Raw genomic sequence first — 24,867 nt, 5'->3', positions numbered from 1 at the left:
CATGGAGCATCTGGAAGCCTTGGCACATAATGGTTTGAGATCCATGGAGAATGTTGGAGGCAAGTTTTCAATGTCCCTTTCTGCACAGAACAATCAGTGTCAAGGTGGCAAGAGCTCACTCACGTGCCATTTCCCTTAAGAGTCTGAAGGTTGATGGATTCTGGAAACCTCACTCTGCTCCCTTCTGGAGCCCTGAGTGATCCCACAGCATCGCTGTCAGTGGGAGGAAGGAGCATTTAGCTGTCAATCTTCTTCCCATGTGCAATGCCAGGGTCTCCTTCCGTGTGCTCTTTACAGCCACGGAGAAGAACAGAGAGGGAGGGGCCGGGCCCAGGGCTGTGCCCCGGGGCTGTGCCTTGTGTGGCTCCTTTCTGGCTTCAGGGAGCCTGAGCTGTTCTGGCTGCCACTGCCAAGCCCTGGCCCTGCCTGGGGCTCAGTTCAGAGCTGCTGGCAGCTCCAGGGAGTCCTTTCTCGCCTGACTGCCATGCAAGGGGCTCCTTCCATCCCATTGTGGGGCCACTGCAGGCACGTGGTCCCCCTGCTCCTGCTCCTGAGTAGAAGGTGGAGAGGACGGAGTGCCTTGGAGGGCACCAGTCACCCAGGTGCACTCACTGCCACTCTGGACTGAAGGAGAAATGGAACTACTTTCCATTAAGGTCCTCCTAGATGGAAGAACCAAGACACAGAAGACAAGAAATCCCTGGAGGCATCCCAACTTCTGGATAAGATGCTGAGTGATCTGGAGAGACACCGTGGTGGGTTCATGTCCCTCAGCCTTCTCCTGAGACTCAGCAGCCGGGGGCTTTCCCTGCACATCTGGACATGCCATGCCCAGCACAGCAGGAAGAGATCCATGGCAGCCTCGCTGCCCCGCTGCTGCTTTCATGCCCTACAGGGCTGTTTCCCAGCCTGGCCTGGCTGCAGCTTCCCCCCTGCCTCTGCAGGAAGGCATTTGGTATCAGCTGACAGGGAGCCCAAACTGCAGCAGGGGTCATAAATAACCTGAGATCCCCTGCAATTTCCCGGTCTTGGGCTAGATTGGGTGCAGGGGCTGTTTGGAGGAGGGAGGGCCCTGGCCCAGCCTCAGGAACCTGGGTGTTTTCCTTGTCCTTATCCATGATTTGACAAGTACTGCCTCCTGAAGATACCACCTCACCTAATGGTGAACAGTTCTATCTTATCCAGCTGTCCCTTTTCCTTTCTCAAGTGCTGGAGCAAATGTCTGTGCAGACAATGGCTAGAGGAAGCAATGTCTCTGTGCCAGCTCCTGATGCAGGAAAGGAGGAGATGCCAGGCCCAGGCACAGGAGGTAATTGCTGTGCTGGGCTCAGCCCTCAGTGGGGCTGTGTGCCAGCAGCTCTTCCCACAGGGCCTCTCCTTGCATGGCCCAGCAGCAGCCAAAGCTGGAGGCGCCTCAGCTTCCAGGCCTCTGGAGCTCGTTCCCAGCCCCTGGGAAACGGGACTCGTGCACTGATGTCCATCCCACTGCAGCTGCTCCCAGAGCTGGCCCTAAGCATCCAGAGGCACAAGACTCAGGAGCAGCCCCGAGCAGGAGCCCTGCCACGAGCCCAGGGCCACAGCCAGCCCTGGATCCCAACTGGGCAGGGGCTGCACTGGCCCCTGACAGGGCCTGGCTCTGTCCCCTTGGGCTGGGGGAGCTGTCACAGAGCAGGGAGGGTCAGGGGTGGCAGTGGCTGCTCAGGGATGGGTTTGGCCCCTGTCCCTGGAAGGAGCCACTGCCCAAGCAGCTGCGCTGTCCCTGGGCTCTGCTCCCGGCTTTCTGGGCTTTGTTGGGTGGCACAGCCCATGCCAAGGGGTGGCAAGGTGCCTGCAGGCCCCAGCTCTGGGGGAAACAGAGAATGTCCTGGCCGTATCCAGTGTGCTGCCAGCTCAGCAGTGGAGCACAGCACAGGCTCACGCTGCCCATTGCTCCCACAGAAGCACTTGGCAAGTCAAATATAAATGCTGAGAATCCACCGAGCACCCCAAGAGTGTCCTGCCCGCAGGATGTGCGCAAGTCCTGCATGATAGGCACAGTAGTGATACTGTTCACAGTGCCACTTTCCATGGTCCTCTGCTGTGTTGGATTCCGGAGGTGGAAGGACAAGAAACGGTAAGTTGTTGTTCATCCCCACCCTCCAGCTTCTTGAAAGGCTGCTCACAGCCAGGAAACATTCTCAGTGAGGCTGCTGTGGACTTGTGGATAGTCCTTGGTTGCCCAAATAACTGCTGAGAATTCTGCAGCTGCCCAGGCCTTTCATTAGCCTCTTAATTGCTGGGCCTTGTCCTGGGGAGCCCGCTGGGGCTGCAGCCAGTGCTGGCTGCCACTGAGGCTGCCTGGCCAAGAGCAGCCCCAGGAGCAGCGGGCAGAGGCAAAGCAAGGTGAGCAGGAGAAAGAGCGGGGACAAGACTGTCCTTGACAGGCAGAGGTGCTCTGGGCCCCGCTCCTGGCCAGGGACCCTGCCCAGAGCCATCCCCTGCTCTCCAGGGCCTTGAGGGGCAGCTGTCCAGCTGGGCCAAGTTGTGCCAGCAGCTCCAGCCGTGCTGGGGAGCCTTGGCAGCTCTGGGCCCTGCCGTGCAGGAGGGTCCCTGTGTGCCAGTGGCAGCTGGGGGCCTCAGCCACCTCCTCTCTCCACAGTCTCCCTGCTGCAGCTCCACCTTCCCGGCCAAGAAGGCGCAACTCTCCCTTGCCCCCAGGGAGCCCAAAGACTGTTCGGTTTGACAGCTCTCAGACATGGCCTCAGAAGGAGGAATCATTCCAGAAAGCAGAACAGCAGCACTCCGTGCCTCCTCCACGGCCCCCCAGCCCGGCTGTGAAGCAGAAGCCCCCTGAGATCCCCCCACCTCCTCCCCTCCCGAGCCGGCCACCCTGGTCCAGTTAGGACTGAAAGTGGGCCAGCCACGGCAGGGCTTGGGCATCTGCTCTTGGCTACAAATAACAGGTTACCTGTGGGTAACAGCCAGAGGCAGTTTTCCTACTCTTTTACCTTCAGCAGGAAAGGCTGAAGATTCTTCCCATGCCCTGTCTCATCCTTCACTCTTTTGATTCTCATATAGCTAGGTGCTTGCTGAATCTTTTCAAAGAACTTTATTAACACTTCATGTTTAACCCCACCTACCAAGGGAAAAAAAGAAAAATTAAAAAAATTCTTCAATTTAGACTTCATTTTTACTGTGCTTGGGCCTCTCAAATTTTGAGCAATTGATTTTCCATGGTACCTCTTCCCTTTTCCTTCCTATCTACCAAAAGTTCATCTGGACATGAAAATCAACAGAATTACTGAGATTCACCTCAAAACCCATAGGAGAATCTGTCACAAAATATTCTCTATGTGTACTGCACAACAAGAAATATACAGAGGAATATACTGTGGGAGCTGAAGCTCGTGGAGCTCCCAGAATCCTGAGCCTGCAGAGGAGGCAAACAGCCCTGGCAGTGGCTGAGGGGAATTCTCCTCACAGCCTCCTCGGAAAGTGTGTCACTTCAGGAGGGGAAAGCTTTTAAACTTTGCCTTACCTTCCTCCTGTGCTAAAATGTAAGGCTCCTCCTGAGAAAATACTGAGCTACAAACAATTCTCTATTCCTCAACAAAGATACTCAGGTGCTCAACTTAAAGAGTAAAACTAAATGTGGTCAGAAATTTCCCATCAAAGCCCATTTGCAGAGAAACCCCACCATATGTGAGCAAATATTTATTAGCACCGGTTCACTCTAAAGATTGCTCCTTTTTCATCCCAGAGAGAATATTAGAACCATTTGCTCTTGACAGGACTCCTTGGGTGGCCCCCAGACCTGGCTCCTCACCAGGCCATGCCTGGGCTGTTCACGCAGCCGGGTAGCACCACCTGACTTTGCCACCCTGTTCAGACCTTGGGCATGGCTGGTGCCAGGGTCTTCTCTGGTGCCACGGTCCCCTCTGGTGCCACGGTCCCCTCTGGTGCCACGGTCCCCTCTGGTGCCATGGTCCTCTCCTGGCTCGTGGCGTGTCCTTGCTGCTGGAGGAGCCCTGCTCGTGCTGCTGCCGGCGTTCAACAAGGCCGGTGCTACTCCCCAGACAAAGAGAGACTAAAGTCACTGCTTTTGGCAGCTCATTGGAACAAGTTCAACACTTCCTCATCTCTATCACAGATGAAAACCCACATACTCCTAAAACCTACATACCAGCATTATAAACTCACCTCATCTACAGAGGTGAGGAGGCCTGAGTGAACAGAAGGTCGGCTTTCAAGCACATTTTTAATTTAGTGGAAGCACTCAGTCGTTCAAACTGGACTGTGCGATGCTATTCTCTTCCTTGTGTTAAAGAGGAGCCAGGGAGAAATTAGCTAAGAAACCTGAAACAGTTGAAGCTCAGGCCTGGCACACAAATGGAGCAGGGTGGCACCTGCCCGCTTTTCCCACATCCCTTTTCCTGACAGACAAAAGGCGGACGTGGCTCCACTGGGGGCACCATGGAAAGGGTTCTGATCCGTGCTCCCATCTAGATTGAGATCAGAACATGGATTATCTGGAAGCTCTGGCACATGACAGTTTGAGATCCATTTGGAGAATGCTGGAGGCAAGTTCTCAGTGTCCCTTTCCACATAGAACAATCAGTGTCAATGTGGCAAGAACTCACTCACATGCCATTGCCTCTTGAAGATGCCACCTCCTGTAATGGTTAACAGTTCTGTTGTTGTGGTGTGTTTTGTTTGAGTGGTTTCACCTGTTATTCCCCTAAGTCATTGGTTTGCGCCTAGTTTGTATCCTTCTACCCACCTATCAAATTCTGCCTGAACCCTAGCCCTTGTTTTCTCATGTTCCCCATCTGTCATTACACCCATTTGTCAGTCTTCCCTTAGGCCAGCCTCCTACCTGAGTCACCCCTTTGGAAATCCCCTGATCTCCAATTCCCCATTGGCCCATGTGACCCACTCTGCTCCCCTTGTTTCCCCTATTGTATTGTTGAATGGAACCTTCCACTCCTCCCATAGCTTCTTCCTATCGGTTAAAATTTTGTACCCTCCCTCTGGACTCCCCTATACAAAAACCCCCCACAAAGTTGTGTTCTTGGTCTTCAGTCCATGGACCCTCCAGTGGAGTAAAAGCCTTTGGAACCCATACTGGAGGTCTCCTCCTCATCCTTGTCTCCACCATGCACCTACCAATATCCTTGTGCCGTGGAGCATTTGCTCTAAGCCACACCTTGGGTCACCCCGCTGCCGAGTGTCACAATCCCCTAACACAAGTGGGAGTTGTGAGAGGTTCATTTGATCTCAGAGTGCAAAAAGGACACCAGGGGATTTCAGTTTAAATCACAACAGCACTAATGCATCTTTATTTTAGTGCCAGCAACAAGGGTAATGTGATAGATGAGAGGGAGAGAGAGAGATGGAGAGAGGGCTAAAGAGGCAAAATGCAAAGAGAATAAAAGGGGGGGTTATAGCTACCAATGGACAAGACAGGGTCGCCGGTGTCTTCTTCCATGGGGAGATCTCTCTTGAAGAAAGTAACTTGGAAAAGTCATTTTTACAGTCTGTTTCAAAGTGAGGGGCAGCTGGCCAAGAGGTGGGGAAATTCCTCGGCTATTGTGATGAGCCCCCTTGCTCTGGGAAGCAGGTGTAAGGTACAGAACAGGCTGCTCCTTACAAGTCCCTGCTCAGCAGCAGGAATGAAGGCAGTGTACCTTGAGAGCACAACAAGCACACCTGCAAACCATCACCTGGCAAGCTTCCACCTCAACCAGGCCAGAACCCCTGCACAAAGTCCCTTGGAGTCTTCAGGGTCTTGGTCTCTGTTCTTGCGATGGCTGAGGCAGGTGAGGGAAACTTCGGACCATCTCTTTACACCCTAGTAACCTTAAATGACTCAAATGAACCCACACCTGACCCCACAGGACACGGACATTTACGCCCTGCTAAGCTCATCCTAAACAGCCCCAAATCCTTCAAAAACCCCCAAAAGTTCAAACCTGGGAGCTTCCTGGACGAGCAGGGTCAGTTCCAGCGCAAGGAGGCCTTTGTGCCTTTCTTGGCTGGTGGGCACCCCAAAACCATGAAAAATCCCATAAATCCTTGGGGTGGGGCTCAAAATCCTTCTGGAATCCCAAAAAACCCCAAATTCCTTTGGGGTGGGGCCCTAAATCCTTTTGGAATCCCAAGAATCCCATAAATCCTTTGTGGAGGGGCCCTACATCCTTTTGGGATCCCCTAAATCCTATAAATCCTCTGGGTGGGTACTCCAGACCCATTTGGGACCCCCACCCCTGAAACCCCCAGACCATTTTGGGACCCCAATCCCAAAGCTCCCAGACCCTTCAGGGACCCCCCAGACTCTGAAGCTCCCAGACCCTTTAGAATCCCCTAGGCCCTTTTGGGATCCCCAACCCCTGAAACCTCCAGCCCCTTTTGGGACCCCAGACCCTTTAGAGATCCCCAGCCTTTTTGGGACCCTTAGCCCCTTTTGGGACCCCCAGTCCCTCTAGAGACCCCCAGCCCCTTTGGGACCCCCGACCCTTTGGGGTGGGGCGGTGCTGACGCCCCCTCCCCACAGGGCAGTGGCTGTGCCTGGGGGAGGCGCTGGCGCGGGCAGAGCTGTTCCTGTTCCTGACCTCGCTGCTGCAGCGCCTGCGGCCGCGACCCCCGGCACCCCCCGAGGAGCTGCCCACGGCCCCCCTGGAGAGCGGCTTCGCCAACATCGTGCCCCGCTTCCAGCCCCTCCTGCTGCCCCAATGAGACCCCCCCAAATTCCAGACTGCTCCCCAAATTCAGGAACTGCCCCAGGATCGGGACCCTTCCCCATGGCTGGAAAATCTCCCCCCAGATCTTTCCCAGATTCCACTCCCAACATCCCCCCCGCTTCCAGCTCAGGATGGGGCTCTGATGAGACCCCTCCCCAAATCCCACCCCCAAGATGCCTCCCCATCACTGGAAAATCCCCCTAAATCCACCCCAAACCACACCCTAAAATTGGGAATCCCCCCCTGAGACCCCTCCCCAAATTCAAGCCTCCCCAAAATGCCCCTCCTCACTGGGATCAGGACCCCTCTCCATCAATGGAAATTCCCCCAAACCAAAAAAATTCTCCCCAAATCCCCTTCCCAAAATCAGAACCCCCTCAAGACCCCAGAATTTCCCTCTTAAACCACCAAATTCCTCCCCCAAAATCCCAGCATTCCCCACAAATCTCCCCAAAAACTGAAAAACCCCCATACCCCCCCAAAAGTCCCAAATCCTCTCAAGACTAAACCCCCCCCAAAACTCAAAATTTCCCCAAAAATCCCAAATTTCCCCCCAAACTCCTTAAAACCCCCAAAATTCTCCCCACCTCCCAAATTTTCCCCCCAAAACCACCAAATGCTCCCAAAATCCCAAACCCCCCCTCAAGATTCTCGAATGACACCTCAAATCACCAAAATTTTCTCCCCCAAGAATCCCAAATACCTCCCCAAAAATATGGGGGGGTGCCCCTAAGCAACCAAATCCCTTCTCCCCAAAATTCCCCCTAGACCCCAAATTCCCCCCAAAACCCCCAAATTTTCTCCCCCAAACCCAGGTTTTTTTCCCAAAATCCCAAATCCTCCCCTAAAAGAACCAAAATTCTCCCCAAAACCCCAAATTTCCCCCAAACCCCCAAATTCCCCCCAAATTCCCAAATTCCACCCCACAACTCAGGAGATCCCGCCCAAGAAACCAGTGACCCCTCCTGAGAAGCCCCCAAAAATTGCAACTCCCTCCCCAAAAATCACCAAAAAACCTGAGAACATGAATTTTTTACTTCACATTTTTCATACTCTGGGGGGGGAGGAAAACCTCAGAATTCCCGGGAATTTTTACCGTTTTTTGGGGAGGGGGTTGTCCCCAACTTTTCCAACACCCCCCAGGCGACCCCTTCCCAAAATTCCTGTGCCTCAGCCCCCCAAATTAATTGCACATAAATAAAAAGAGTGAAAAAAAATAGGGAGAAAAAAAGGTAAAAATAAAAAAAAAGAACCCCTCCAACCCAAATCTGGGAAAAGTGGCACAGAGGAAAAATTGAGGGAGGGGATGATTCCCCCCTAAAAAAATTGAGGGACCCCTCAGAAAATTGGGGGAACCTCCTCCAAAAAAACCTCACATGCCAAAACCATCAAAAAATAGCAAAAAAATGGAAAAAACCCATGAAAGATTTGGGGGAGAATTCCCCAAAATTGTGTCAAAAATGGGGGACCTCCCCCTTGAATCCAAGGAATTTTTGGGAAAATTTTTTTCCCAAAATGGGTTTTTGTGGGTGGCAGGGGAGGAAAGATCCCCTCCAAATTCCTGGGGGTGTCCCTGAGATCCAGTGGAGGCACCTGGTCCTAGAGGGGGACAAAAAGGGAATTTTAGGCAAATTAAGGGAATTCTGAGGGATTTGGGTGAATTTTAGGGAATTTTGGGATTTTTGGGGGGGTTTGGGGGCAGGTCTCAATTTTGTGGGGTCTTGCGTTCCGGGGCCGCAGGATCATGTCCAGGGAGGCCACAGTTACCAGGAACAGGCATGGGACACCAACGAGATGGGATTCTGCTCAGGAAACCATTTATTCAGCTCAGGAACAAACTCAGACCCAAAGACAGCCCCAAACAGAGGCAGGGAGATGGGGTTTGAGAACCAGGGTGGAGTTCAAGGTCAGGGACCACTGGGAACACAGCAAGGGAGAAACCCCAGGGGCCCAAACCCAATCAGAAATCCCTGGGCCGCCTCCCCATGAGGGGCCCAGGGTGGAGTTTCTCCCTGGGCTTGCAGGGCCCAACCTCTGAGGCAGAGAGATGGAATTCCCTCTTGCCCACTCCTCTCATTTTAACAATATTAATTTGAACCTAAATCCTTGCCTCCCTGGGCAGGGGCACCTCACACAAAACTCACTCAGTAATGGGCTCCCCCTCCCTTCATCATCCCCAAACTTTGGCTGTCTCATTGCAGACTCCACCCCACCTCCCCAGTCCCAACCCCATCCCATCCCTGCTGGACATCAAGACCCCCTTCCCAAGCCCGATTTCCCCCATTTCACACCTCCCAAACTCCATCCCACCCATCCTGCCCCACCCAATGCCCATCTCACCCCACCCTGATTTGCATCCCACTTCACCCAATCCACTTCCAACCCCATTCCACCTGATGCCTTCAGAAGGCTGACCTAGAACAGAGGCTGGACAGAGTTAAGAATAAAGTTTATTAGAAGAATTTAAATACACCATGGGCAGTACAAGAGCCAGGCCAGGGCTACAGCCAAGATAGACCAGAAATGGTCACAAAAATGGACAAGTGATCACAAGGTCTCACATTTTTATAAGCTGAGGTCAATCTGCAGATTTGGGTTCATTGTCCAGTTACAGCTTCAGATGATCAAGTCCCATCCTTCTTGTTTTCTCTCTTCAGTCCACCCTTGTTTACGCTTTTGGGCCTGAAACTTGTAACAACTGTCCTTGGTATCAAGCTAGAAAAGGAATTGTTTTGTCTACCTACTCTGTGAAGAGAGCTCACTAACACTTAATAGGAAGTTCAAAGCTACAAACCTAGGCAGTGCAGAATATGAAAGATGTGAAAGCTAAAACTTGAGGCATCACACCCTGAGGGGCTGTGGAATCCAGGAATTCTGGGTGGGAATGAGTACTTTTCAGTGGCATAGAGTGGTTTTGAGACATATTGAACCCTCTCATCTCTTTGAGTGCCAAGAGATGGAGAAAACTACAACAGATACCCCCACAATCCCCAAGTCCTCCCAAGTATCTCCTTGAATCCCAGATTCCCTTAAAGCACTAGTGAAAAGTGAGGCTTTAGATGCCTTTGACGAATTTGTAGACTTTTACCCCAATTTTGTCTGTTTTAAAGGGATGAAGATTAATCAAAAGATAGAACCAAAATAAAATGGCCTCCAGCCCAGTGTGTTCCCAACACAGATCACTGGGAACGTGGGTCATCAGGGCTCTGCCCAACGTGGGTCCTCCCATGGGGGATGGAGCTGGAGCAGTGGACAAAGCTCTCCCTGCACTTGGGGCACTCGCAGGGCTTCCCTTACCGGTGCCTCCGTTGGTGTCTGGTCAAGTGAGAGCTCCTAGAGAAGCTCTTCCCACATTGGGGACACTCGTAGGGCCTCTCCCCAGTGTGGATGCGCTGGTGCCTGATGAGGTGGGAGTTTTGCTTGAAGCCCTTCCTGCACTCGGGGCAGCGGAAGGGCCTCTCATCCGTGTGAATCCGCTGGTGCAGGAGGAGAGTGGAGCTGGTCTGAAACCTCTTCCCACACTCAGGACACTCATAGGGCCTCTCCCCAGTGTGGATCATCTGGTGGATGGTCAGCTGGGACTTCTGGATGAAGCTCTTCCCACATTCCCCACACTCATAGGGATATTCCCCAGTGTGGGTCCTCTGGTGGATGGTCAGGGAGGAGCTGTTTCTGAAGCTCTTCCCACATTCCCCACACTCGTAGGGCTTCTCCCCAGTGTGGATGCGTCGGTGGGTGATGAGGGTGGAGTTTCGCTTGAAGCCCTCCCCACAGTCAGGGCAGCAGAAGGGCCTCTCATCCGTGTGAATCCGCTGGTGCCTGAGGAGAGTGGAGCTGCTCTGAAACCTCTTCCCACACTCGGGACACTCGTAGGGCCTCTCCCCAGTGTGGATGTGCTGGTGGATGATGAGTTTGGAGATGAAGCTGAAGCCCTTCCCACATTCCCCACACTCATAGGCCCATTCCCCAGTGTGGATCATCTGGTGGCGGATCAGGCGGTTGCTCTGGCTGAAGCTCTTCCCACACTCCAAGCACTTGTAGGGCTTCTCCCCATCCTGAAGCTGCTCGTGGACCACCAGCTCAGAGCCCTGGCTGGATCTCCGGCCGCCTTCCCGGCACAGGGTGGGTCTTTCCTCCTCAGAGCACCCTGGGATGGGTTTGGAGCCCCTCCTCCTGCAGGATCTCTGGGGATTTTCCTCCCCATTTGACTCCTGTGCTGTGGAGCCCCTCAAAACGGCCTCTTCCATGAGGTTCTGCTGTTGGGATTTGTCCTCCCTGGTCTCCATCCTCAGCTCCTTGTCTGGGGGAGGAAGGACAAGGAGAGGATGGGATTTGCCTCCGTGCCAGAGGGAAGGGGAAGGAGATCCCCCCAGTGCGTCCCCGGCAGGACGGCGTTGGCAGCGGGGTTGTCCTGCAGCTGGGGGCCATGCTGGGCTGGGAGATGGAGCAGGAGAGAGGGGGAAAGGGGCACTGACTTCCTCCTCACCTGCCTGGGTGTCCTGGGGCATCTTCCTCTTCCTCACAGCTGCCTCCTCCATCCGGCCAAAGGTCTGGGAATGGGAAATCCTGGTTTGGGGAAATACAAGGGATGAGCACATTGAGTTCATGTCCCACACTGTCCACACATTGATGTCCCTCTGCCAAAGTCCATCTCTAGATGTCACCGAACATCTGGGGTCTATAAAAACCTCCCAAACACCAAGATTCACCCTGAAAATGCCTCCCAGGAGTTCCCCATCTTTCCTCTCTCCCCTTTGGTGTTGAGGGGTTCCCCATGTCCCAGCTGCTGGTGGTCACGCTTGTACTGGGGTACCCTGTCTGCTCTGTCCCTGCCCTCCCCAGGCTGCTGGAAGTGCCAGGAATCCAAAAAGTTACTTGTTTTTATCTCCTCACTTTAGCATGCTGGGACCTCCCAATATCCCAAGGGGCATTTTCTGCTCAGCTTTGGAGTTTTTCATTCTCCAAACATCCCCCCCAAAAAACCCCAACCCAGGAACCCCCCAGGATATCTGGGCTGAGCTCCCCTTCCTCAGTCACCTGTGGGATGGGGGATGATGATCCCATGGGTGGGGGGCTGTGAACTCTGGGAGTGCTCGACCTCATGGTTCCTTCTCCTTTCCCTGATCTTTATTTGTCCCTCCTCTTCCTCCTGCTCCTCCTCCCTAACTCCACCTTCTTCTTCTACTTCCATCCTTTCTCTCTCTCCTTCTTCATCCCTCCTCTTCCATCCCTCCTCCTCCTCCCCCAGGAGCAGTGACACCCTCGGTGCCCCGTTCCCGAACCCCTCACAGCCCACGGCAGGAGCGGGGATGGAGCCGGGACAGGTCGGGATGGGCAGCGCGGGGCTCTCCGCTGCTCCCACCCGCTGGGGACGGGGGGAACCCGGCCCGGGGAAAAGGAGAGGGAAACTGGGAAAATTGGGGGCTGCAGATCCAACCTGGGGCTGGCTGGGGACCCTGGCTGGGGACTGCCAGCCCTTGGGGCTCCTCTGGGGAGATGCGGGAGGGGGGAACACAGAGAGGGCTGGGGGATCCCAGGCGTGGCAGCACTGGCAGGGACTGGTTTGTACTGGGGTAACTGGAACCCTACTGGGGTAACTGGGAATGACTGGGAATGAGCACAAGCATGCTCTGGGCAGCTGGGATATACTGGGAGTGACTGTGACCATAACTGGGAACAGCTGGAATCACAGTGGGAGAAACTGGGAGTGAGTGGGACCATGCTGTGATGGACTGGGACTATTCCAGGGACAACTGGGATCATACTGGTAGGAACTGGGAAGAATTGCAACTATTCTGGGATCATACTCTACTGGGATCACAGTGGGAGCAGCTGGGTCCCAGCTGGCTGAGACTGGGATCCCACTGAGGGTGACTGGAATCATACTGGGATTGACTGGGAGTGGCTGTGAGCAACTGGAATCATGCTGAGAGGAACTGGGAGGAGCTGGGAATGACTGGGAGCGTGCTGGAGCTGACTGGGATATACTGGGAGAGACAGGGAGTCCCAGGGATCACACTGGAGGCTACTGGGGTCATACTGGCACTGACAGGGAGCAACTGGGGCCACTGGCCTCATACTGGGGGTGACTGGGATCAGACTGGGAGTGCAAAGGAAACTAGAAAAATGGGGAAATAATGGGAAAAAAACCAGGGTAAATTCAAGGAAAATAAAGGGGAAATATCAGGGAAAAAACAGAAAAAAAAACCCAGGGCGAAATCAAAAAAATTTGGGGAAAAAGCAGGGAAAAAATGGGAAAAATTTGGGAAAAACAGGGAAAAAATTGACAAAAAGTTGGCAAAACCAGGAAAAATTTGGGGGAAAAAAAAAGGAGAAACCTCAAGGAAAACTCAGGGAAAAAAATCAGGAAAGAAAGCAGAAAAAAACTGGGAAAATCAGGAAAAATCAGAAAACATGAGGAAAAATCAGGAAAAATAGGAAAAGAAGGAAAAAATCAAGAAAAAACAGGAAAAATTTGGGTAAAATGGGAAAATCAGGAAAAAAAACTGGGAAAGAACTGGGAAAAATCGGGGAAAATCAGGAAAAGAAAGAGGAATAAAATCTGGTAAAATGGGAAAAAAATGGGAAAAACCAGGAAAATTTGAGAAGAAACTGAGAAAAACCTAGAAAAATTTGGGAGAAGAAGAGGAAAAAATCAGGAAAAAATGGGAAAAGCATGAAAAAAATTGGGAAAAATCAGGGACAATATCAGGAAAAGAAAGACAAAAAGACCCTGGGAAAAAAATCAGGGAAAAATTTGGAAAAAAATTGAAAAAATCAAGGGAAAGCCAGAAATATTTGGGGAAAAACTGCATAAAAATCAGAAAAAGAATTAGGAAAAAAATCAGAAAAAATTGTAAAGAAAAAGGAAAATCAGGGAAAAAAATCAGGAAAAGGATAAAAAAACCTGGAAAAATCAGAAAAAAATAATGAAGAAGAATCAGGAAAAAACTGGGGAAAACCAGAAAAATTTGGGAAAGGAAAATGGAAAAATCTAGGGAAAAAAATGGGAACAAAACCGCAAAAAATCAAGGAAAATTTAAGAAAAAACTGGGAAAAAATTGGGAAAAAAATCAAAAAAAGAAAGAGGAAAAATCAGGAAAAGAAATCAAGTAAAATCAGGAAAAAATGGGGAAAATCAGGAAAAAATTGGGAAAAATTGGGAAAAATCAAGAAAAGAGAGAGGAAAGAGACTTGGAAAAAAATCAGGAAAAAAAATTAGGAAATACAGGGAAAAATCAGGGGAAAATTTAGAAAAAAATTAGGGAATAACCTGGAAAAAACTGGGAAAAGAACAGGGAAAAATCAGGAACAAATGGGGGAAAATCTGGGAAAAAATGGGGGGAAAAATTGGGAAAAAACAGGGGAAAATCAGGAAATGAAAGAGGAAGAAGACCAGGAAAATTTTGGGAAAAAATCCAGGAAGAAATCAGGGAAAAAATGAGGAAAAGAAGGAGGGGAAAAAAACCCATGGAAAACGGAAAAAAATTGGGAAAAAGCCAGGAAATATTTAGGTAAAGAATAGGCAAAAATCAGGAAAAAATGGGGAAAAATTGGGACAAATCAGAGGCAAAAATCAAGAAAAAAATGGGAAAAAATTTGAAAAAAATTGTGAAAAATGAGAGAAAAATCAGGAAAAGAAAAAGGAAAAGAAACCTGGAAAATAACAGGAAAAAAATTGGAAAAAAATAGGGAAAAATCAGGAAAAATGGGAAAAAAGGGAGGAAAAAAATTGGGGAAAATATTGGGAAAAATGGGAAAAAATCAGGGATTAGGTGAGGAAAAGAAAGAAAAAAATAATCTGAAAAAGCTGGAAAAAATGGGAAAAAAGAGAGAAAAATGGAGGAAAAATGAAGCAAAAATGAGAGAAAAATGTGGAAAATGCTATAAAAATAGTAAAAAAATGCTGGAAATGGGAAAGAAATGGAGGAAATATTGGGAAAAAATGGAGAAAAAAATGGAAGAAAATTGGGAAAAATGGGGAAAAATGAGAATAAACTGGGATAAAAATGGGGAAAAAAGGAGGAAACTGGGAGAGAAATGGAGGAAAATGGGAATAAAAATGGTAAAAGTGAAGGAAAAATGGGAGAAAAATGGCAGAAAATGGAGACAATAGGAGAGAACATAAGGAAAAAATTGGGGGAAAATGGAGCAAAAGTGGTGTAAAATGGGGAAATTGAGAAAAAGTAGATTAAATATGGGGAAAAAACTGAAAAAATGAGAAAACATGAGGAAAAAGTTAAGGGAAAGTGGAGGAAAAATGGGGAAAAAAATAGGGAAAAATAGAGAAAAAAATGAGATAAAAATAGGGGGAAACGGAGGAAAAAAGGAGAAAAATGGGGGAAAATGGGGGAAAAAATAGGATAAAAATGGGGAAAAATTATATGAAAATGGGATAAAAATGAGGAAAAATGGAGAAAAAATAGGGAAAAAATGAAATAAGAATGTGAGAAAATTGGGGAAAAAATAAATAAAACTGTGCAAAAATGTGAATAAATTGGGGGAAAATGGAGCAAAAGTGGGGGAAATAATTGAGACAGCATTTGGGGAAAATGGAGACAAGTTGTACCCTAATAGTGAATGACTGGGAGTGATTTGGCTCGTCCTGCGGTGCCGAGGACACTGGAACCACACGGGGGGAGCAACTGGGCTCCCACTGCCGGCACCGGGAGCCCCGAACCCCTTTCCCGGCCATGCCGCCCCTCCAGCCTCAGCACCCCCCGGGGTCCCGGCAATCCCAGGGGTCCCCCCCATCTCCGGGTCCCCGCTTTGCGGCTCTGGGGCTCTCCTCTCTCTGGGGTCCCGCTGAGGGAAGCCGCGGCTCTCCCGGGGCTCCCCAAAACCGGGTTCCCCCCGCACCCGCGGCCCCGGCAGAGCTCGGAGGGCCCGGCCCGGGAGGCCCAACCCCCACCGCGGGGGGACCCGCATCCCCCCGGCCCCTTTGCCGGGGCTCTGCCGCCACCGGGACCCCCCGAAAACACCTCCCGGGGACCCCCGGGGTCCCCCCGAGGGGCATCTGCGGCTCGGCTCTGGAGCCCTGCCATCCCCAAACATCCCCCCCAAAAACCCCAAACCCAGGGAGCCCCGGGGTATTTGGGGCGACCTCCCCCTCCCCGGGCACCTGCGGGATGGGGGGCGATGGTCCCGAAGGAGCTGCAGATCCAGAGAGCGGGGAGCGCACGTGGAGCCTCCTCTGCCTGCTCCAGCTCTTCCTCCTCCTGCTCCTCCTCTTCCTCCTCCTCTGTCCCTCCTCTTCCTCCTCCTCTGTCCCTCCTCTGTCCCTGGGCGTGGTTCGGAGCCCTCGGGTGAGCGGGGCCGGGCCGGGACACGATGGGAAAGGGCTGGGTCCCCCCCAAACCGAGCTGGGGGCAGCGGAGGTTTGGGGGAACAATGGGAACGGGGCGGGACAGGGGAACAGGGGGAGGTGGGAGCACTGAGGGTCCCCCAGTTCACCCCAGGACCCCCAAGCCCCGTCCCAGCCCCCCCAGTTCCCCCCGCAGCCCCGGCTGAGGGGGGGCTCAGCCCAGGAGCCGCCGTCGTTCGGGGCTCCCCCGAGTGCAGGAACGGGAGAGTTCCCGGCTCGGGGAGGCCCCAGCAGAGGAGGGGATCTTGTCCCTCTTCCAGGGCCTTTCAGGGTCTTCAGGCCCCTCTCAAGAGGAGTTTTTCTCTTATTCAGGTTTTTTGGGGGGATCCCACCACTACAGGGGTGTTTTTTCCTCCCCATTTTAGGGTGTTTGTGCGGCCGCAGGTCCACAAGCCCCTTTTGAGTGGGGATCATGACGGCTTTAAGTGACATTTTTAGGGCTGTCCCCACCCCAAGCCCCTGTAGGGGATGTTTTGTCCCCCAGGGTGGATTTTGGGGGTTCTCTCTACCATGGCCGCTTTAAGGACCCCGGTATTTTTGGGTACCACTGTAACTCTTAAAAGGGCAACACCACTCCCGGTGATTCCGGCAGTGGAGCCCCGGGAGGGGTTGGGGGTCCCGGGAGGGGTTTGGGGGTACCTGGGTGATGCCAATGAAGGTGATGGGGTCCCCATGCTGGGTATAAATCTTTGTGAGGGGTTCCTGAGGGTTTTCAGAAGTTCTGGGTGGTTTTGGGGCCACGGTTGTTTTTTGGGGTTCTCAAGGGGGTTTACAGGAATCCTGATGGGGGAATTTGGGTGATCCTGGGGGTGGAATTGGGGGTCCCAAGGCTGTTTTGGGGAACCTGCTGGTGATGGACATAGGGACCCCATGCCAGGTATGAACCTTCTCAGTGTCTGTATGGGGTTTTGCCATTTTGGGGAGTTTTCGGAGCATCCAGGGATGTGTTTGGGATCCCGGGGAGGTTGGGGTGTCCTGGGGGGTTTGGGGGTTCTCGGCAGGTTTGGGGGTACCTGGGCAATGTGGGTGGCAGTGCTGGGGACCCCGTGCCGGGTTTGAACCTTCTCACTGCGCACGGGCAGCGTCAGCGTGTTCAGGGAGATCCTGGGGGACCCGGGGGGGTTACCCCAAATCCCAGGGACCCCAAATGCTGAGGGACCCCCCGAACTGCCCTCACCGCTGGATCTGCTGCAGGCAGGGGGGCACCAGCACTCGGCCCCCACCCTCCACCATCACAGGGGGGCTGTGGAAGAAATCTGGGGGTGCACGGACAGGACGGGTGGGACCCCCAAAGTCCTGGGGGAGGGGACACGGGGGGACTCCCAGGAATTCCTGTTATAGGGGGATGATGGGGGACCCAGGAAGAATTTTGGGGGGAACCGGATTGGGTCATGGGGGGACCCCCAGGAGTCTTGTGGGGGGGTGGGGAGGGAAAGGAACAGGGCAACCCCCAGGATGCGATTGGGGGGGAACCGGATTGGAGCTCCCATGGCTGCGGGATGGGGAGATCTGCCCATGGAATTCCATGGGAATGGCATGGCAGTGAGATCCATCTACAGAATTCCCATGGGAATGGGACAGCAGTGGGATCCATCCTTGGACGTCCCATGGGAATGGGATGTCTGAGATCCATCCATGGAATTTCCATGGATTTCCCATCCATGGATTTGCCCTCCCAAATCCCACATTCCCATTCCCATATTCCCATGGGAATTCTGCCCTCCCCACCTTTACACTCCAGCACCTTCCGCCCATATCTGACATATTTCCGGAGACATTCCCTGCAGCTGTGAGCCAGGGAATTTGTTAATCCCTCAGCCTGGATCTCAGGGATCCCCATGGCGGTGCCACAGTTGCCATCGCAGCCCCACAGATCCCCCAGCCCCGGCTCCCCCCGCTCAGCCCCGCTCTGGCTGTGCCGCTGCTGCAGCATCTGCAGCTCCTCGCTGGCCCCGTGCCGGTGCCGCTCCTTGTGCCGGCCCTGGCTATCCCAATATCCCAGCTCTGGCTATCCCAATATCCCAGCTCTGGCTATCCCAATATCCCAGCCCTGGCTATCCCAATATCCCAGCCCTGGCTATCCCAATATCCCAGCCCTGGCTATCCCAATATCCCAGCCCTGGCTATCCCAATATCCCAGCCCTGGCTATCCCAATATCCCAGCTCTGGCTATCCCAATATCCCAGCCCTGGCTATCCCAATATCCCAGCCCTGGCTATCCCAATATCCCAGCCCTGGCTGTCCCAATATCCCAGCCCTGGCTATCCCAATATCCCAGTCCTGGCTATCCCAATATCCCAGCTCTGGCTATCCCAATATTCCAGCCCTGGCTATCCCAATATCCCAGTCCTGGCTATCTGTCATAAAGTTCCTTTACCTTTAAGAAAGTTAAAGTTGCTGGGGTCTCCTGGGAGTCTTTTCTCTTGACCAATTATCGGTCATTGCTGAGAATTGACAGCAGTTTTAGCCATTGAAAAGTAGAATCAACTCGTGAACCCCACCTTAAAGTGTACACCCAGAAGTCTGTGGTGCTCCTTTGTTTTCCTGACTGTAAAGCGTGGCGGAGCTCCGGCTGGCCTCCGGTTCCCTGCCCAAGCCATGTGGCCTGGGTGGGGGCCGGGCCGGGCCCGCCGCGTCTCTCGTCTCCCGGCCGGGAGATGAGGCTTGCCCCGAGCTAGGTCGGGCTGGGCCGGGCTCGGCCCGATCTCTGGTTCAGCTGGAGGTTTTGCTGTAACTACATTCACTAGAAAACTGCTGAGTGAAAGAAGAAAGAAACTCTGAGCCTGCAGCAAGCAAAGACAGAGACCACGCTCTCTGAAAGCAGCTATGAAGAACTTTCCAGCGCAGACAGCTCTAGCTCCTGTTCAGCAGAGATCACCGAACCATCTACAAAAGCTTGGGCAAGATTTTAACTCTTTCTTATCCAGATGAGACTTGCGGATTAATCTTTTCATTCAGAGAGAGAAAAGGAAAGTGATCAACATGAAAAGAGACTTTATAAACTACTAGTGGCAAGAAAGAAAAGAGACTTCAAGAAAGGTAGAGAATTAAAGAGATGCTTTAATTAAGCTGAAATATCTTTCTGTTAAAACTATGGAAATGGACAATGAAGTCTTGAGAAAAACCCCTTTAATTCATAATAGAGTATGGAGAGGAATAAGGTGTTCAAAGTGTAAATTTAAGTAATAAGTGAAGTAATTGTGGTATAGTGAAGTGCTGAGAAATTTGAAGCCTTGAGAGGCAATGAGAAAAACTGTTTCTTAGTGAAGCTCACAGAAGCAGATGAAGAATACTTTTTTGCCTTTGACTAACTTATCCTTAAAAATGCTATCTTCAAACTCATGACCCATAACACATTTTCAGTGATGTAAAATGGGAGGGGTGGGCTTTAATAACAGTAGCTCTGAGCAGCTGATATCAGAGAAACGAGAAACTATAACAAAAATAGTTTTCTTGTGACAAACTCCATAAATTAACAGAAAGGAACTTCTGTTTCTCTACAGAAACTGAGGAAAAGACTATAAAAAGAATTAGAACTGTTTAAACCATCAAAATTATACAGTTTTTGTCTCTGTTGTCATGTAAACAAAAGAATAGTGAGCAGTGAGAAATGAAAAGGTTTTTCTAAAAGTTTATTCTGGTGTTCTTATTCTTGTAGTTTGTCAATAAACTCTTCTTTATTCCTTTTAAGTTTTATGCCTAGTTTGCTCTTATTTTAATCCATATCTCACAGCAAAAAATAAATAATTCCTTTTTTCCCCTTTTTGTTAATTACTAGTTTAAAACCACGACACTATCCCAATATCCCAGCTCTGGCTATCCCAATATCCCAGCTCTGGCTATCCCAATATCCCAGCCCTGGCTATCCCAATATCCCAGCCCTGGCTGTCCCAATATCCCAGCCCTGGCTATCCCAATATCCCAGTCCTGGCTATCCCAATATCCCAGCTCTGGCTATCCCAATATCCCAGCCCTGGCTATCCCAATATCCCAGCCCTGGCTGTCCCAATATCCCAGCCCTGGCTATCCCAATATCCCAGTCCTGGCTATCCCAATATCCCAGCTCTGGCTATCCCAATATTCCAGCCCTGGTTATCCCAATATCCCAGCTCTGGCTATCCCAATATCCCAGCCCTGGCTGTCCCAATATCCCAGCCCTGGCTATCCCAATATCCCAGCTCTGGCTATCCCAATATCCCAGCCCTGGCTATCCCAATATCCCAGCTCTGGCTATCCCAATATCCCGGCCCTGGCTATCTCAATATCCCAGCCCTGGCTATCCCAATATCCCGGCTCTGGCTATCCCAATATCCCAGCCCTGGCTATCCCAAGATCCCAGCTCTGGCTATCCCAAGATCCCAGCCCTGGCTATCCCAATATCCCAGCCCTGGCTATCCCAATATCCCAGCCCTGGCTATCCCAAGATCCCGGCTCGGTTCCGGCCGCCATCCCTGGGGCTGCGGCTCCGCCCGGCCCCGCTCGCTGCGGCGGCGCTGGAAGGGGATCCCAGCCAGGGACCCCATGGACATGGACTGCGGGAAGCCCGGGCCAGGCTCCGACAGCGCCGCGTGCAGGGAACGCAGGGAGAGGAGAACTGGGGGGACATTTGGAGATTTGGGATCGGGGGGGTCACAGCTGAAGGAAAAGGGGAACGGGGAGAGCCGGGAAGGGCATTTGGGGATGCCAGGACTGACAAGAGGGGAGGCTAGGGCTGGCTAGATGTGGCATGGCTGGAGTTCAGGGCGTTCCTGTACCCAGGAAAGGGAGCTCCAAGGGTCCCCGGTGTCCCCATTGCCAGGAGAGGGCAGGGAAAGCCGGGATGGCTGGGAATAGGGGTCCCGGGTGTCCTCAGTGCTGAGGAAAGGAGGGGCTGGCTGCTGGGAGAGGCAGGAATGGGGGTCCGGGGGGTAAATGGATCAAGGAGAAGGGGGCTCTGGGGGCTGCGAGAGGCGGGATGGCCGGGAAAGGGGTGCAGGCGTTCCTGGTGCCGGATAAGGGTGTGCAGGGTGGGACCCACGGCCGGGAATGGGGGTTCGGTGGGATGGCGGCGCCCAGGAATGGGGGTTTAGGGGCCCCTTGGCGCTCCAGAATGGGCGATCAAAGAGTCCCGGTGCCGGGGGTCCCCCTCACCTCTCGCCGCCCCCCGGGAGCGCCCCCGGCCCCAGCGCTGGAGCCATCGCGCTGCTCCGCTGCGGCCCCGCCCACAGCCCCGGCCCCGCCCCCAGAGCCGCCTCCGGCCCTGCCATTGGCGCCGCTCTTTGCTGCCCGCCAATGTCATCCATGGCGCTATGATGTCATACAGCCATGTCATGATGTCACAGCCTTCTCCATGATGTCACACAGTCCCCTCTATGATGCTGTAGCTGCACAGTGACGTCACACAACAAACTCTGTGATGTCACAGCCCCATCTGTGACCTCACACAACCCACTCGGAGCTGTCACACAGCCCCTTTCTGACATCACAGCTGCTCTGGGGCTCCAGGACACAGCCACAGAGGTGCTGCTGTGACACAGCCCCCTCTGGGACATCCCACAGCCCCTGCCAGTGCTGAGCCCCTGGGAGCTCTGTCTGGGCCTGCTCGTGTCCCTGAGCTGCCCTGGCAGGGCCCCAGCCCTGCTGGGCTGTGCTCAGGAGCTGCTCCTGGCCAGAGCTGTCTCCCTGCTGTGGTCTGTTTCCATGACAACCATCACAGCCCCTGTTGCTATGGTCAGTCCCTTGGCAGCTCCATGGAGACCCCATGCCAGAGGTGGTTGCCATGGACACCAGCTCAGGCCTGGAGTCAGAGCCCGTTGCCATGGCAACCATTTGCAGTCCCATTGCCAGGCTCATGGGATCACAGAGCCACAGAATTGGCTGAGTTGGGAGGGACCCATGGGGATCCTCCAGTCCAACTGCTGGCCCTGCACAGGACACCCCAACAATCCCAGCCTGGGCCTGGCAGCGCTGGCCAAACGCTGCAGGAGCTCAGCCAGCCCTGGAGCTGGGAGCCTTCCCTGGGGAGCCTGTTCAGTGCCCCAGCAGCCTCACAGGAAAAACCTTTTCCTCACATCCAGCCTAAACCTGCCCGCCTCAGCTCCAGCCGCTCCCTCCACTCCTGGCCCTGGGCACCAGAGGGAAGAGGTTCCCGCTGCCCCCAGCCAGGGACCCGCTCCCAAGGCTGCTGCCCATGGCAACCAGGCCTGGCACCAGCTGGGATGCTCGGTTTCCATGGGCTGGGCTTCAGGAATGGCATTCCCCAATTTCCTGCTCCTGCTAATACAGCTCTGCCGCTCGCTTCTCTCCCACCTCCCATGGAAAGCAGAAAAGGCAAAGATCCCAGGCTGGGATAAGAACAATTTATTGAGAACAGCAATGGGATAAGGAACAAATAGGTACAGAAACAATTTGGATAACAGAAAAGATAAGACAATCTATTTACAGGGAAAACTAAAATGTCATCGACCGGCTCTTCCTGGCCACGTATTTCCTCCTGCCAGGAAAGGACACCCTTCTCTGGTGAGAGACAGGGAGTCCTTTTCCTGCCCCTGGCAGTGACCTGAAGTGGGACTGAATATAATGGGCCATGATCACACTCTCACATTCTTTGATCCCAAATCATGTCATTGCCACGGGCAAGAAAAGGGACAGGTGTCTTCCCATCATGGATCACAGGGAACATGGATCACCAGGTCTCTTCCCAATGTCGGTCCTCCAAGGGGGGATGAGGCTGGAGCTGTGGAGAAAGCTCATCCTGCACTTTGGGGCATTTGCAGAGCTTCCCTTACCGGTGCCTCCGTTGGTGTTTGCTCAAGTGACAGCTCTCGCTGAAGCTCTTCCCACATTGGGGACACTCGTAGGGCCTCTCCCCAGTGTGGATGCGCTGGTGCCTGATGAGGTTGGAGTTTCGCTTGAAGCCCTCCCCACAGTCGGGGCAGCGGAAGGGCCTCTCATCCGTGTGAATCCGCTGGTGCCTGAGGAGAGTGGAGCTGCTGTGAAACCTCTTCCCACACTCAGGACACTCGTAGGGCCTCTCCCCAGTGTGGATGCGCTGGTGGATGATGAGCTGGGAGTTGAAGCTGAAGCCCTTCCCGCATTCCCCACACTGATAGGCCCATTCCCCAGTGTGGATCATCTGGTGGCGGATCAGGCTGTTGGTCCGGCTGAAGCTCTTCCCACACTCCAAGCACTTGTAGGGCTTCTCCCCATCCTGAAGCTGCTCATGGACCACCAGCTCAGAGCCCTGGCTGGATCTCCGGCCGCCTTCCCGGCACAGGGTGGGTTTTTCCTCCTCAGAGCACCCTGGGATGGGTTTGGAGCCCCTCCTCCTGCGGGATCTTTGCAGATTTTCCTCCCCATTACATTCCTCAGCCATGGACCTGCTCACAATGGCCTCTTCCACGAGGTTCTGCTGTGGGGATCTTTCCTCCCTGGTCTCCATCCTCAGCTCCTTGTCTGGGGGAGGAAGGACAAGGAGAGGATGGGATTTGCCTCCGTGCCAGAGGGAAGGGGAAGGAGATCCCCCCAGTGCGTCCCCGGCAGGACGGCGTCGGCAGCGGGGTTGTCCTGCAGCTGGGGGCCAGGCTGGGCTGGGAGATGGAGCAGGAGAGAGGGGGAAAGGGGCACTGACTTCCTCCTCACCTGCCTGGGTGTCCTGGGGCATCTTCCTCTTCCTCGCAGCCTCCTTCTCCATCCAGACAAGATTTGGGAATGGGAAATCCTGGTTTGGGGCGAACAGGGGATGAGCACATTGAGTTTGAAGGTCCCTCTACCCAAGTCCATCTCCAGAAGTCACCGGGCATCTGGAGTCCATAAAAACCTCCCAAACACCAAGATTCAGCCCTGAAAATGTCTCCCAGGAGTTCCCCATCTCTGGTCTCTCCACTTTGGTGTTCAGGGGTTCCTCTCTGTCCCAGCTGCTGGGGGTCACTCTTGCACTGGGGGTCCTCTGTCTACTCGGTCCCTGCCCTCCCCAGGCTGCTGGGAGTGCCAAGAATCCAAAAAGTTCCCCCGGTTACCAGCTCCCCACTTAGGGATGCCAGGACCCCCAATTTACCCCCAAGGGGCATTTTCTGCTCAGGTTTGGATTTCTTCATTCTCCAAACGTCCCCTCAAGCAGCCCAAAATAGGGAGCACCTAAAATATCTTGGCTGAGGTCCCCCTCCCCGGTCACCTGTGGGATGGGGTGTGATGATCCCATAGGTAGGCGGCTTTGAATTGAGGGAGTGCTGGACCTCGTGGTTCCTTCTCCTTTCCCTGATCCTCCTTTGTCCCTCCTCTTCCTCTTGCTCCCCCTCTTCCTCCCTCCTCCACTTCTTCCCTAACCCCATCTCCCGCTCAATCCCTCGTGCTATTTGAGCCATTTGGAACACAGTTCCACGCCCAAACCTCCTGCCGTGCCCCGCGCCTTAAATGTGATAAACAGAGACCCTTTTGTTCGACTAAACATGCAGATATGATACCCTGTAATGTTATGTTCTGTAAAATCAAGATTGTTATTTACCCCTTACTTACTTACGATAGTTACTTACGTATGCATAGTAACTGATGCTTGTATAGCTACTGACGTTTATCATGTCCTTGCTAAGATTCCTTGCATTCCAAAAAATTACTGAGCTAAGCCTTTACAGAGAACAGTGAAGAAAAGTTAAAGGAAGATAAGGTAAAGACTGAACGATCGGACCCCTAGACCGATGAAGGCGCATGCGCAGAAAGACCCGAGGAAGGACACGTCACAGGAGAGCCCGGAGAGCCGAACTGATTAAAAGGAGACACACGAAAAACGGAAGCACGGCCGCGGCAAAG

The 24,867-nt window shown here is 53.0% G+C and overlaps 1 protein-coding gene across 1 annotated transcript in view; it reads right to left on the bottom strand.

Moving 5' to 3' along the window:
- The window catches only part of LOC131586330 (uncharacterized), a gene marked incomplete at its 3' end in the record, with an annotated part of 381,810 nt that overhangs the window by 270,492 nt on the left and 86,451 nt on the right, over positions 1-24,867 (bottom strand). Inside the window, 3 exon segments of the mRNA XM_058853155.1 lie at positions 2,711-2,725; positions 9,974-10,697; positions 22,860-23,296. Of these exon segments, the coding sequence (XP_058709138.1) occupies positions 2,711-2,725; positions 9,974-10,697; positions 22,860-23,296 (1,176 nt within the window).

The sequence above is a fragment of the Poecile atricapillus genome, chromosome 19, assembly GCF_030490865.1.
Source record: "Poecile atricapillus isolate bPoeAtr1 chromosome 19, bPoeAtr1.hap1, whole genome shotgun sequence".
NCBI lineage: Eukaryota > Metazoa > Chordata > Aves > Passeriformes > Paridae > Poecile > Poecile atricapillus.
The sequence above is the reverse complement of the archived record's forward strand: the minus strand, read 5'-3'. Positions and strand labels throughout refer to the sequence as shown.